Source organism: Pleurodeles waltl, chromosome 9 (assembly GCF_031143425.1).
Source record: "Pleurodeles waltl isolate 20211129_DDA chromosome 9, aPleWal1.hap1.20221129, whole genome shotgun sequence".
Classification (NCBI taxonomy): Eukaryota; Metazoa; Chordata; class Amphibia; order Caudata; family Salamandridae; genus Pleurodeles; species Pleurodeles waltl.
The window spans coordinates 652,085,755-652,101,561 of record NC_090448.1 but is presented as its reverse complement, the minus strand read 5'-3'; the positions used below and the strand labels follow the sequence as shown (position 1 = coordinate 652,101,561).

Sequence of the window (15,807 nt, the reverse complement as noted above, 5' to 3'; positions counted from 1 at the left end):
AGCAGGTGACACCAGAGACCCCTCCTGATAGGTGCATACCTAGGTAGGTAGCCAACCCCCGGGGCTCTCAGGGCTATTTAGGGTCTCTCCTCTGGGTGTTTCCTCAGATTCAGTTTGCAAGATTCCTCCAGGACTCCTCTGCATCCTCTGCTTCAGCTTCTGACTGTCGGATCAACCACAGACTGCTCCAGGAACCGCTGTAACAGCAACAAAGTGTCCAGGACGACTCCTGTGACCTGCAACTTCAGCTCCAACCAGCAATTGCAACAGTTTCCAAGGTGTGCAGGCTCTGAGGACTGCCTGTCTTCACCTTGCACCAGAAGAACTGAAGGAATCTCCTGTGGAGTGACGGAGTCACTTCCCTGCTTCAGCAGGCACCTCTCTGCAACGACACCCAGTACTCTGGGACTCCTCTTTTGTCGATGAACATCATCCCTGGAACACAGGTGGTGGACCAAAGTGACCCAGACAGTCCAAAGGTCCAGCTGTCCACATTTGGTGGAGGTAAGAGCTTGCTTCCCCGTGCTGCGACAGTACCCCTGTGCACCACATCTTCAGCAGCTCCTTGGGCTTCTGTGCACTTCTTCCAAAAGTTCTTTGTGCACAGCGTAGCCCAGGTCCCCATCACTCCATTCTGCGATGCACAACTCCCTGAGTTGTTCTCTGGCGGCGTGGGATCCTCCAGTGTAGTGCTGGGATGATCGCACTCTGCATCTCCTTTGTCCACATGTTCTGGGACACCCATGGGCGCTGCCTGGTCTTCTGAGGGCTCCCTGAAGTGCTGAGAGCCCCCTCTGTCTCCACAGTCTGAGTTGAGATCCCCAGGTTCCTCCTGGGTCCAGGCAGCTCCTCTTTGATGCAAACTGCTTACTTGCTTGAACCAAAGGTTGTTGGCAGAACAACTCGAAGTGGGACATCCCTTGCACCAAGCAGGAACCCTCAGCTATCTCCTTTGGTGCATTTCTGTACTTTTCTTCCAACCGGAGAATCCTCTTTTGCACCTTCTTCCAGGTAGGCAGGGGCTCCTGTTCTTCCTGGACTCTTCTTTGACTTTTGGACTTGGTCTCCTCTCTCTACAGGTCTTCAGGTCCAGGAATCTATTGTTTGTTGCTTGCAGTCTTGTTTAGTTCTTACATAATTCTTCATCACGACTTGTAGTGTGTTCTGAGTGAACTCTGTACTTTACTCCTGCTTTCCTGGGCTCTGGGGTGGGGTACTTTACTTACCTTTGGTGTTTTCTTACACTCCCAGCACCTCTCTACACACTACAGTTGCCAGGGGGGGAATTCGACATTCGCATTCCACTATTTTAGTAGATGGTTTGTGTTGTCCCTAGGCCTATTGCAATCTATTGTATTTTCTACTGTTCGCAGTATTATATGACCGTTTACTTACTTGATTTTGGTTACTAGTGTATTAATTGTGTATAATACTTACCTCCAGAAGGAGTATTGCCTCTAAGATATTTTTGGCCTTGTGTCACTAAAATAAAGTACCTTTATTTTTGGTAACACCGAGTATTGTCTTTTATTGTGTATAAATACTGTGTAACTATGGTGGTATTGCAGGAGCTTTGCATGTCTCCTAGTTCATCCTTGGCTGCTCCGCTACAGCTACCCCTAGAGAGCCAAGCTGCTAGAACACTGCCTACATTTCACTAACAAGGGATAACTGGGCCTGTTATAAGGTGTAAGTACCCTAGGCACCCACTACAAACCAGGCCAGCCTCCTACAACGCTCCCAATAAAAGTTGGCTCCTTTTTGTGCTCCACATGCTGTCTCCTCCCGAACACTGTCCTCCTGCAGGGCTAGCCATGTAGCTTCCCTTTCTCTTTGCAGGCAGTCTGGCTTCTAGGTCCTAGGCAAACTCACTGTTTCTCCAGCAAGTTGTGCAGACATCAGGTGATGTCATCTCACCTTTGGGAGACTGCCTGGATTGCATTCACCAGCATTTGTCTCACAGCAGCTCTTAGAGTACTCACACTCCTTTCACAATATGAACTTGGAACTGGAACAAAGTGGGTTGGTTTGGATGCCACCTTTATACTCTTTCCAGACAGGGATGTTGATTCCATGTTTCAAGTCCAGAAACATGCTTTGGGTGGTTCCCTTTGAAATATTGTTTTCAAGCTGTATTGTGAACACAGCCTTTGTGGACGGTGATGGTTCTCACAGCAGATAGTGCTGATGCTTGCAGGAGTATCTTTTATACACAGTGGGCACTATGAAGTGTGAAGACGCAGCACCTGGATGTCATCAATCTTCCTGAGGTAGCAATTGGGGAAAGCGAAAAGGGCAGGTCTTGACAAGAAGTTTTCTTACCCTTTACAACAGACAGCTTACTCACTCCCACCGTCAACCAAATGGCAGTGCTTCAGGAAGGTCTAATCAACAATTACCTGCTAAAAAATATCCCTAGAGTGTCTGTGGGGAACCTTGCTTTCATCATCCCACACTTCAGTGTTTAGAGCTCTTTGCCCCAAATTCATGAATGCAGTCAGTACACTTCCATTACCTGGGGAAGCTGTATCCTCATTATTGTACAAGGTTAAACAATGGCCTCTCCAAAATGGATCTCGCTGGTATCCACAATCATACTCTAACCACAACACACGGTCTTGCAACCTACCATGAAAACCTTACATCTATGCATTAAGCAAGTACACAAATGCCAGTGCAATGGTCTGAATGTCGCATCTAAGCCAAACTTTATTTGAGTGAGGCTTGTATCATCACACTTCTCCTGAACGATGAAAAAGCATTATTAATCCACATAAATTGTTATGCTGCCACCACCACTTCATGTCAGCAATCCAGGACATGGACAGTAGTACTAAGTGAGTATAGAGAGTACATGTGGTGTGCCCACCAAGTCACAGAACAGATTGTGGTTCTTGGAGTCACCATGGACAAGCCTAGATCTCCACATAGTTGCTTGATTACCATGTCTGCTGGGCTAACAAAAAGGCAGGTTGCCAGGCTTGCATTCAGCTGTGTCACTCAAGGCAGGAGTATATGCCCCTTTACCATGCAGAGGATCTTTATTTCCTAATAGGACAATAAACAGTGTTTGGCCTGATGTTTTTCACGAATGCAGCTAGCAACAAGTAGATCTGTTCAGCGAAAACAACTGATAAGGGCCTTTGCCGGTCACCACAGATTACAGAAATGTGTTTCCCTTAAACATAAGAAAGCGCTGAGATTTTAATTAGAGTGAGGTTGCACTGCATTCTCTGTAAGAAAAATGAGTGGGATTCATGCAGTACACACTTCCAAGGAATATCGTAGAGTGTGTAGTTTTCAGAAATGTCTTCAGTTGGGAAGTTTCCTTGGGTACCGTCTGACCCAAGGTATAATAATGCAGCTAATCACATCCCAACGTTGACTGAACACAAAACTGTGATGGTTAAACAGCTTGTTTTGGGGCTTTTCTTGTCCCTGGTAGTAGTTAAGGAATTCTGTAATTTCTCTTAAAGTTTGACTTTTACAGGGCATTCTGGTGAAGAATAAGTAATGTGTGGTCCACATAAGCGACGTCACCATTGACTTCCCCATGTGTTTAGTTTTCAGAAATGTCAGGCTTGTGTAGGTTTGTTTTGGGTGAAAGCAGACCCTGGGTTTAAACAGTCAGACAACTACCACCTCCAAAGTCTCTCTTATCTGAACATCATTTCCTCTCTTCCCATGATCGCATTTTTGGGCCTGTTCTTTCCCATGTGATGTGCCCACTCAAACATGTGGAGTTGGAGGAGTGTGGAAACTCAGAATTGTAAAACATATGTTATTATCTGTAGAAATCCTCTATTTGTTTTGTCTTCCATTTCTAGGCCGGTGTGCACCAAACCCCTTGTAGAATAATGCCCTTTGACATTTTTGGAGTGGTATGAATAACCCACATGCTTAACTTGGAAAAAGTGACTCCCTGTATACACTTAGACAGGTGGACTGGGAATACAAAATGAAGTATCAAAGGAAAGCCCCCATCCAGCCTATCCAATTTGTGTGTTTATACTAAGTTTTGGTTAGAAACTCCGCAGTGTGTCATATATTTACAACAGCGGATTCTGGATCGGCTAATCAATGTTTTTTGTGCCTTGCTGTTAGGCAAGGTTTTCTGTAAACATAGGAGGTCTGCCTTCCTAAACAAGGAACTTGTCCAAGCCAGTGTGTGGCTTCTCCTCTCATTTTCTGAACTGCTTTTAAAGAGATGAGATTGCAGACGATAAAAGGGAAACAACGGCCGTTTTTGTTCCACATCCAAGATATGAACCAACTGATGGATCTGCAGAGCGCAAAAAGTTCACAGATTATGCTAATGTTTGAACCTTCACCTTCCCTTCGAGTGAGTGTTATCACTCTAGGGCACGTTTACCAAACCGCTCCTATAGATTATTTTTCCTAACCATACACATGAACCCCGTCTCCCTGACTTTATCCCTTCTTCCAATCACTCTGTCTTCTGTAGTGCCAAGCATCCGGTGATGGTGAAGCCATTTGAGGGCGGGTGTCTACATTTAATGTAATGAAGATAGCTGGTAAGAAATGTAAATATTACTATCTCCTCTGCCTTCCTGGCCCCAGTCCTTAGATTTGAGAATTATGGTGTTACAAAGCACCTTAACAGCCCACAGTCTCAGATCACTCCATCTCCAACAAAAAGAAGCTCCCCTTCGAGGATTCCATCTGTGAGGAGCTAGAGCAAATCCTAGTTCCGAAAAGACTGAGATCCAGGTAACAAACGCTGCCACCATCACAGTCCCCTGTAGAAACTCTATCTCCAATTCATTCTGTATACATCAGGTTAGGTTCCCAAAGATATATCTGGCCCTTATGAAGAATCAGTCACTGTGGAGAGGGCGTTAACTAATAGCATGATTACCATGTGGAATAAAATGACGTTTTTAGAACCCTATCCGGTGAAATTATCACCACTGGATGATACTACAGTGTAGCAAGTAGCAATCCAAAAAGGCGCTGAACATCCCCAAGTTCACCTTCATGTTGTTGGGGGAAGAGAAACCCTTTCAAAATGATCTGTGCAGTACACACAGTGCTAAAAAGCATGTTGAAGTCTTTGACAGAAAACGAAAAATCTAGAGTGATAATCCCAATCCCTGTGAGAAATATAACGCTGCACTGAAGGACCCATCATACGTCAGGGAGCCTGGTTCTCCTGATTCAGTGTTGGTACACACTGCGAGGAAAAGGGCCTTCACACAAGAGACAGGAGAAACTCCACTTTCTAAGGTGAGTTAAAGGATTGATGCAGCAGTGAAACGAGTAGCTGTGGCAACAGTTCACAATGGTGTATAGTTAACTTGATTAAGTTACCATCAAGCCACAATAGATACAGTCAGAAGAAGATGGAACAGCTGCAGAAGCAGTGGCCTAAAGCATATAGAAAATGTGGAAAGGATCTAGTGGATGAAGGCAAGATCATTTCCAACACTAATCTCCAGCGTTTACTATAGCAAGCTGACACTGCCCCCAGGGAGAGCATTACATCCATCCTGCTGAGATGCCTTGTCTTGGCCAAGTGTTTTAGGTTTCAAAATAGAGGTCCAACAACATCTTTTAAATGTGTCCCTTGATGGTGAACACCTGCTCAGGTGCCAGATTGACATTTTTCTAAAACATGACACTATAACAAATTAGATCCAGTCAGCAAGGCAGGGGTTTCAGAAACACAAGCCAGTTTAAAGTCACAGCCACCTTTCAGCTACCACCTTATCAGCCACAGGAGATGTTTCAAGAAAGTCAGGGGCGGATTTAGTGCTCGGCTGACTGGTTTCCTCATCACAACAGTGACGGATATCCCGTCTGCTGAAATCCAAATCACATTGGACATAATGGGATTTAGATTTCGGTGAACAGGATATTCGTCACTGTTATGAAGGAGTAAGCCCTCCGCCGAGTACTAAGTCAGGCGCATAGTCACCAGAACAGTACTCCAGGAGAGGTTTCTGGGGACACAGCTGAGGCAAAGCAAAGGGGAAACCAAGGACAGGGACCCTTGGCTCCAAAACTATTTTTGCCCCAGCTGTGCGCCTGTTAGGAAAAGGCTGAGGTTATACCTCAGCATAAGGTGAAAATAACCTCAGACAAACGGGTACTGTCATTGTCCACCACAGACACTATTTAGAGTTCCATACTATGTCACCATTCCTCCACACAGCCGTCAGTCAGGAGTACTAAAAGCTGGTTCAAATGGGAGTGTAAGCACTGCAAAACTGCAAAGGGAACAAGGTATTTATTCTCTGTATTTTCTCCTCCCCAAAACAGATGGAACACTTCGGCCAATACTAGACTTACAGTTGTGTAAATGGTACATCCTCTCAGGGCACTTCAGGATGGGATGGCAACCCTGGAAGATGTCATTTCGCTGCTCTGAGTGAGGGATTTAATGGCAGTCCTCAATTTCAAGGACCTACGTTCACATCCCTACCCATTCTGCACACCACCAGTATCCCATGTTTATGCTGAGTGATAAACACTATCAGTTCAAAGTATCATCGTTTCAAATCACAGCACCCCCCCAAGTATTACAAAATGTTTGCCATTGGTTGCAGCACACCTTTGACATAACTCAGTTCATGTCTTCCCATATCTGGTTACCCAGTGGGTAAGGAGTAAGAGCCCATGACAATATCTCACTCAGGTACAACAAGCAGTAACTCCTCTGCATACATTAAGGTTTACGGGCAACCTCAAAAATCCTCACCTCTCTCCTCAACAATTACAGCCCTTCTTTTGAGTGATACTCAGTACAATAACAGGCAAGACCTACCTCAACAACCAGAGTTTTTTGGCATTTCAAAGGCTGCTTCCCTATTAGGAGACATCATATCATGTACTACGAGTGGACTTTGGGACAGCCCCCTTTGTATGACTTGATGGGTTTGCTGTCTGATTTGCCTGCTCTTGATTCAATGGCCTTTTATTTCCAGTTCTTGTGTTTCACAAGTCCTCTAAGTGTGATGGCAATTATGCAACTGTTACAGATGTATGTGTCTGGTATTGCAGTAATCACAAATGTTCCCTTACATACACACGCTCTTCAGGATTGCCTTGTCAGGCAATGGTCACACATGACTGGACAGTGGGAGGCTCTAGGTTTGGAGCCTAGAGTACAGCAAAATCCCAGCTCTCTCTCCATGCTCCTGCCAAGCTTATCATATCCTATAGTATAAACGTAGACATTTATGCTGAAGAGACACTACTGCTGATATAAGTTGACAATACTGTTTCTTATCCTCTTGGCACAATCTGCCAACTGTCTGTTTGCAGTTACTTCATCGTTGGCAATCAGTCCATTGAACTAAATGCAGATAAAATGGACGTTTTGTGCTTCACAAACAAATATCCTTCACTGTTTTTCCTGTTAATTTTTGGGCTCTTTCTCTTTCAGCGGCTTCTCATCCTGTAAAGGTAGTCTGTATTCTTGCATTCTACTCAGAGGAGAATTTGTTTTTCTCTAACCAGTCTAACCAATTATCTGCCAGTTGTTTTTCATTGTTATGTGTCCTGCAGAAAATCCTACCACACTTCCTTCTTCTGTCTGTCCTCTGTTGATCCAGTCGACCATTCCAGTTTGATTTGATTATTGTAGTTCATTATTCCTGGCCTCTTCTGTTGGTCTTGCAGGGGTGTGGAATTTAATAAAATATCTACTTGTCCATGGGACAGGTTGCTTCTGAATTCTACTTGTCCAGTAAACAAATCTACATGTCCCTTTGGTGCCATGTAATGCGGCGACATGTTATGGCAGCAGTCTCATTGTGTAGGAGCTCAGATAACAGCCTCTCTGATTATGCCAGGGCTACAACTATAGTAGGGCTTCAATTCTTGCAATTTCAATACGTACTGTAGCAATTTTCTTACTTTGCCATCTTTCCGCAGATCTACATACTGGGGCTGGAGGAAGCAATAAGCAATAGTTCCAGGGCTGGAATGCCTTTGAGTCTGCAAACTTACTAACTTGCATGTTTTAAGGATTTTCACAAACTCTTCTCTAATCTTTTCCCATAATAAGAAAGGTTGGAAATTTACTCCTGGCAATGGTAGAAGTAGAACTTCTTCCAGTGTTTTGAAAAAAGTGATTGGAGGGAAAGTGAACTTGTAAACCCTCAATAGATTTTCACATGAGCAAATCTACACATGCATATTTGCTCGTGCTAAAATACAGTTCACAAATATTTTCTAAGAGTACGATTTCCTGGTCTTTCATGAAAGCCACTGATTCAAAGACATATTCCATGGGTGCACTTTTGTGACTTTCTTTAAGAATTGGGTCCCTAATTATGTCTGGTGTTAACAAAGACATTTTGTCTTTTATTAAACTTCTATTTCCCTCTCTCTATCAGATGGCTTTACTGTGAGTGATCACATTCTGCTCTTCCACAAGGAGCATGTTGGAACACAAAGTAGATTTGTTCAGTGCCAGGAACTACTCTGACAATCAGTGGTGCAACAAAACTGGAGTGGCCCCCCGCAAAGAACTTGGAGGGCTCCCCCCACCCCCTGACTCACTCGGGGCAAGTGCTGTGCTAAGGGGGTCCCCTGGAAGGGGGCCTCAAGGCCTTTGTTACACCACTGGTGGCAATGTGTGTTTTTTTTTTTTTTATTGTCAGTGTTTGTTACAATGGTGAGGGCCTGGCAGTTCCCACAGCAATAAAGTGTTACAAAAGCCTTGTCAAAACGAGACATGCATTGACAAAACCAAAAGACTGAAAAAAAAAATGTCAGATTGGTTGTCTTCACCAGTGCTTGTTTATTTTCATGCATTCCATAATCTTGTTGAAAATGGTTACACTGATTTTCCATTAGGAATATTTTTTGAAAAATACTAGCATGCATCAACACATTTTATTAAATGATGCCTCAAAGAAATAGCACCTAAAATGTCATAGTAGTAAAAAGTTTTTTTGCTACTTGAATTTTTTTTCTGGCCATTTTATTTTGGAAGCAAATAATCATCACCCTTGCTTACAAGCTTCTGCAAACATTTGCATCTAATCAGTGAGCATTCTGGGAGCATTATACTTAGCCTCATATTGGTAAACCTTTCAGACGTGTGTATACTTTTTTGTTTTTTTCACTGTAACCACTGTCCGTAGCGCAGTGTGACCTTAAAACATTTATTTACATGGCTCACCCTAACAATGAAGACTTTTCATTAATGAACTATAAATAGAAGTTCAAACAGCATTAACTTCTGTTTATACATATTACATCAACTGCTGACAGTTCCCTTCTCTGTAAACTGGCAGCCAAAGTGTTTGTGCTGCAGGGGGTTGGGCCTACTTGTCCCAAGGACAGAATAAACATGAAAACTTGTTGCCCTTGACCCCAAACAATATGTCCCGGTGTGGGGCAATAGGAATTCTACATCCTGTCTTGTAAAGAGGCTACAGCTTATACAAAATACTGCTGTGAAACTTGTGTTCTGTCTACCACATTACTCATCTGCCTCTGCTTCTTTGAACTCATTTCACCTGTTGAGGTGATGAAGGTGATCTGCTTCAAAGCTCTTTGTGCACACAGAGCCTTTTATAAGGCTGACCCTAGCTATCGCCAACCGATATTTGTATGCAAAATGCACTCTTGCAGACTTCTATTTGCGATGCTTACCCGGTGGCAGTTCCTGGGTTTACACATAAATGGCTGGAGAAAGTTTATTTTCAATAAAGAGCAGCCTGCTTATGGAACTCACTCCATTCATCATTGTGTAAGACTCAAGATCTACTGATGTTTACTAAAGTATTAAACGTCTGGCTTTGTACCCAATAGTTTGTGTCACGTTCTGCAATAGTTTTTGATTTTCACGGTTTAACTTAGCGCCAGGACATGTACTAACCCAACATTACCATACCATAACGTAACATTAACCATAACATAACCAGACCTTAGCATAACCATAAACCTAACATTACCATAACATAAACATTACCATAACTTAAACCATAACAAAGTACATAAACATAACATGAACTATAACATAACAATAATATCACCATAAAATATTTTCTGTTTGTCTGTTGGTTTATATACTATTTCTTGTTTTGAAGCTCATTATTATTCCTCATCTCAGTCTCCTTTGAATAAGGAGAGGACGAGGGTGCAGCAAACGTATTACTTTAAAATGAACTTAAAAGGTACCTTTTATGGAGGGAGAAAAAGTAGCATTTGTCGAATGAGGTTTACTACAAGTGGGGAATTGGATTGTGGCCTTATTATATTCTGGGCCTGATTTATAATTAAGTGTTAATTTAAAAAACGTCTAATTTCTGGAGGCAAATCTTAAACAGGAGTATAACCCGCCAGCTCAATATCATTTGCTGTACTATCTGTTTGAGAGAGGAAATTCAGCTAGTGGGTTCTATTTCATGCTTATAGTTTCCGCAAGATATGGGATTATCCTCAGTTACTAGTGAACTGTGAATCTGGCATTTTGTTACTAGCCATTTTTATACTACACTAATAGTTGAGTGAAATGCGCCTCGCCTAATAATACTTGGTGAAGAAATTGCAGCAGCCTTGACAATAGGCGTTGAATAGCATGCTGGACAATCGTTGCTTTGTGACAAAGTATTTAATGAATAAACCCACGTCTTTTTTTTCTAGGGAACCTATGTACTACAGGACAACCGCTTTCACCTTCTGACACAGCTGTCAAGTAGCAAGCAGTATCTAGAAGAGGCTCCAAAGGTAATTGTAATAATTTCCTAGTTTCCTTTTTATGGCCTAGTAGAGGAGAACAAGAAGACTGCCATGCCAATTCTGTGATGCGATCAATAAATCAGTCTGTAATTTGTTAAGCGTGCTACTCACCCGTAAAGGTCGCAAGGCGCTTGGGTGGGGGGGGGGGGTGCTACTGCTCAAAGAGCCAAGTCTTGAGGCGCTTCCTGAAGGTCAGGAGGTCCTGGGTCATACGTAGGTTGACGGGGAGGGAGTTCCAGGTTTTGGCGGCAAGGTGGGAGAGGGATCTGCCACTGGTTGTGGTACGGTGTTTGCGGGGGACGTTTGCGAGGGCGAGGTTGGTGGAGCAGAACGGAGCTGGCGGGTCGGGATGTGGAAGTTGAGACGCTCGTTGAGGTAGGCCGGTCCGGTGTAGTGGAGAGCTTTGTAAGCGTGGATTAGGAGTTTGAAGACGATCCTTTTGTTGACGCGTAGCCAGTGGAGGTCTCTGAGGTGGGCTGAGATGTGTTCGTGGCGAGGGAGGTTGAGGATGAATCGTGCTGAGGCGTTCTGGATGCGCTGGAGTTTGTTCGGGAGCTTGTCCGCTGTTCCCGCGTAGAGGGCATTGCCGTATTCCAGTCTGCTGCTGACGAGGGCGTGGGTGACCGTTCTTCTGGTTTCCATAGGAATCCATCTGAAGGTCCTGCGGAGCATTCGAATGGTGTTGAAGTATGAGGACGAGATGTCGTTGACTTTCTGAGTCATAGAGAGCGAAGAGTCCAGTATGAAGCGGAGGTTGCGTGCGTGGGTGGTGGGCGTTGGGGGCGACCCCAGAGTTGCAGGCCACCAGGAGTCATCCCATGCTGATCTGTTGGGGCCAAAGATGATGATCTCGGTCTTCTCCGAATTCAGTTTGAGGCGGCTTGCTTTCATCCAGTTGGCGATGGCGTGAAGTCCGGTGTGGAGCTTGTACTTAGCGGTAGCAGGGTCCTTTGTGAGAGAGAGAGGATGAGCTTAGTGTCGTTGACGTAGGAGACGATGTTGAGGCCGTGGGATCAGACGAAATTTGCGAGTGGAGCCATGTAGACATTGAAGAGGGTGGGGCTGAGTGAGGATCCCTGGGGAACACCGCAAATGGTCTTGGTGCAATATGTCCTATGACTATAGGAGTAGCACATGAAAACTAATGGCCAGTAATCAAAGTACTTTTTTAAAAGTCTCACTAGGGTTAAAAAAAAAAGTCTGCATCTGCTCAGTGTGTAGGAGTCCATAGTCTTTAAATGTATACATCAAACTGGAGTGACCGACCAATGTGTTACTTAACTACCCATTTGTAAAGATTAGCAGAAGGAAGAAGTATTGACAAAGCTTCTAGGCCCGTCGTGTTTTTAAAGATTGGTGAAGTGGAAAAGGTAGAAATATTGTTTTTATTTCGACAGCAGAAACACACCAAAGTGTAATGTAAGTAGAGAACATAGAAGCAACAAGCATTGTCAAAGCCATTAGGCCTTGCTCACGGTACTGCAGTGCAGACCAGTTGGATTTTTTGCATGTGCATGCACGGCAGACATCCTAGAATACTTTTTCTCAAGTTTTATGGAAAAGTATGTTCTCGCCATGTGTAGCTGTAGATTCACATGCTGTCCATATTCCTGCCATCTAATGTTGGGCTCGGATGTGGGCAACTTGTTTTTCTTCAATGAAGTCTTTCGAGTCACAAGTTATAGTGATTCCTCCTATGAGTGGATATGCCCATAGGCATCGTCTTCATTGTTGAATTGTTTTTTTTCTGCCGAAAAATTAAGTTGCACACAACTGAACCCAAAACTGGACGGCAGAGTTGTGCACAGTCGACGAGTCTATGAATCTACAGCACTACATGACACAAACAGATGATTACAGGGTAAGTAACATTTTCCTTACTTGACATATCACAGTTAGGTTTAATGATAAATATCAACGGGCAACAGCTGCCGCTATTTATCTGGGGAAAAATGCTCAGTATTTACTGGAACATGGAGGTTTTGGTGCTATAAACTCCAAAATCCACATGCTATTCACCCAAAAGCTCATAATTAGGTTGTATCTATCACACCTCATACATTCTGATTCAAATGAGTCGGCTTTTATCAGTTGCAATTAATATTCCACCAATTACCAGTCCCTTGGGTCCTACTGATGAAGAGAGAAATATGTCTGCTGCCAGTGAAATGTTGAAAACTTTTCTGTGACGAGGCACTATGTTACTTCTTTGGATTAAAGGCGACTACAACCTGGAGGAAACAAGATCCCTTTCAGTATATTGTAAAAGGCAGATGTGAAGATCACGTACCACTTGTTCGGTTGAAACTAAACTTATCTTCACAAAATTACAAAAAAACCTTACTTTGGAAGAGAATTAGTTTTGGGGGTACTTAATTAACCTATGTCTGATCAAACGAAACAAATGAAAATTATTGTCAGTTGTTAATATTTACAGAGACACAAAGTGACTTGTACATTTTAGAATTTGAATATGCCTTTAGTGTAATACATTGATATGCCAGAGTTTCCACAATTAGAATAAACAAGAACACGCTGAGAGGAGTAAATGAGGACAAGATCTTACACAATAAGCATTGGTAAATGCAATAGGCTTTACCTATATCATTAATAATAATAATAAGCTGTTGTATGCTGACAAGCACCGGAGATGCGAAAATACAGACCTATACAAGAAATGTGCTTATGAATGCCAGAGCAAGAGATTTCCCCATGCATGGCATCGCAGGGTATGTCAATATGCATGCTGGTGCAGCAGCTGTGCAAAGCCCCAGTACACATTGGAGCGTGCCGTTTGGGATTAGTAAAGCCTATATACTGTAGATTAACAACAAAAAGTATGTAGATTTACTCCTGCCTTGGACGTGATTGACTAGGTGGGATTAAAGAGGAAATACCCCAAAATTGATGTGATTTTTGAAAAAGAAGTTTGTCAATGAGAAATTCTTTTTTCTTTTCTCTGAATAAACCAAAAAATTGCATCATTCCCATTACATTTCCATATGAGTGAATGCTTGCGCATGGTCGTCTCGGAGTCTGTGACAGCTGAAGAATCCGCACAGTAATCCTTTTTTTAGAAATTCCTGCAAAGTCAGAAATGTACTTCAAATGAAGGTCAACCTAATAGGATAAACTTTAATTTCTGATGGATACAACTGCCTGTGGATTCCTCACCTAATGCATTCTCCCAATGCGCCAGCATTCAATGGAAATTTTCTTCCCAGCTCTGCACGTCATCAAGGACGTCACAGTTATTAAACAAGGTATTGCATCGAAGAGAAATGAACGAAATAAAGAGTAATTCTGTTATTTGAGGAGTACAACGTCCACAACAAAAGGGAAGTATGCGCTTGCACACGGTGTGCTGTCATAAAGGATGCTTTAAATGCATGTAGTCGTCCAACAAAGTCAAGAAAATGCTATTTAAAACCACATTTTAAATTGGTTCAGCCACAAATGCATTCAGCCAGGGCAAGATAATAAAAACGCTATGGAGCATTCAAATTAAAGATGTTCCACCCATCAAGGCGACAATCTGCGGATGAAAATGAGTTCTTGGGCCACGTGAGCCTGATAAGAGAAAAACACACATGGAACACAGGAAAATAACTCCTAAAACCAATTGAAACGAGAAGAAGAAAATTGACAAGTACACAGACCAATAAAAATGGAAGGCAAAAGGAAGGGGGGATGTAACCCATTTTAAGATATATTTAATACAAAAGATTTCACAAGCACGACGCAAGCTCTGTGCAGGCCAAACCTAAAAAGTGTGTGTTGGGTTAAAACAAGGGATGTGTGAAAACTGTGATTTGCTTTTGTGTAAATATGTGAAATTTTCAAAAAAGTATGTGAAATTATACTTAATTGAACCAAAAACTAAATTTCCCTGACACTCTTGAGTTTTCTCTTAAATTGTGGGAGTCATTTTTCTATTTTCCCAGTTTAGGACTGTCAGTATTTCCCTGGTGATCCTGAACTGAAAATTATACATTATACATTAGACATTAGACTGTCCGCTCTAGGTAGGGCGGATGGTCTGATGTGCTTACACCGACGGCCCCCAACTCTGTTGGGCCTTAACTAAATAGTTTCAAACTTCGGAGTCAGTGAAGATAACATTAATGTTAATTCCCTTCGCTTTCTCCAAATCATCGTTCAAGAAGTTGTCCCTATCCTGTAATCTGGGTATAACCTATTCATAAGAGGCATCAAAACCTCTCCAAACCTTTTAAAATTCAGGCTTTATCACTTTTCATGGCAGGTGTTTCCTTATTCCTGGACAACAAAAGTATTTGTTGCTTCAAACGTAAGCTTTTTCTCCAGTTCCAGTTACACCTTGTTTTTCTTGGCAAGACGAAGGCATTAAATAACGGGTTTCAAAGAAGAATGCAAGCTTAACAAGAGACTTTTTACGTTATACATTTAGGTATCTGCTATAAGGGTCTGCTAGGGGGGTGGCAATTACCGAAGACATTTATATTAATTAATTTCTTCCTTTATGAGTCATTGTATTTCTGGTACATGGTACTTATAAAACAAGTCTACTCAACTTCTGATATAAAATAGAAGCTTATATATCCACACACCCTATCCTGCAGCTGTGTGTTTAGTTTAGGCACCCAGTGAATTTTGTATTTCTAAACTAATCTCTGGGTAAACAATGCTATGCACAGAGGACTCCTGCTCATAGACCTTGGAAGCAGGTGTTCATTTTCACTGTGAGAACTGGGTCTCAGGGCATCGGTTCTAACATCCTACAGGTTGTTTGTACAGAGAATCAGCACAGGAACTCCAGCCAAAGCTGACTCCCCTCTTAATAGGATAAAACTTGTGCTGCAAGGCATATGAGCAGTACATTGTTACTGTAGGTTCTCCCTTTTATTCATGCTTCAATGACGAAATACTGGTCACTAGGCTTTTCAACACAGAATAAAGAAGAAGACCTAGGATGACTCCAAGGAGGATGTGCACATTTTAAGAGAGTTTATTACAGGGAGTTCAGAATTATTAGGCAAATGAGTATTTTGACCACATCATCCTCTTTATGCATGTTGTCTTACTCCAAGCTGTATAGGCTCGAAAGCC

The 15,807-nt window shown here is 42.7% G+C and overlaps 1 protein-coding gene across 1 annotated transcript in view; it reads left to right on the top strand.

Moving 5' to 3' along the window:
* The window catches only part of TRAPPC6A (trafficking protein particle complex subunit 6A), a 111,797-nt gene that overhangs the window by 42,391 nt on the left and 53,599 nt on the right, over window positions 1-15,807 (top strand). Inside the window, exon 4 of the mRNA XM_069207704.1 lies at window positions 10,624-10,707. Within this exon, the coding sequence (XP_069063805.1) occupies window positions 10,624-10,707 (84 nt within the window). The remainder of the gene's footprint in view (window positions 1-10,623; window positions 10,708-15,807) is intronic.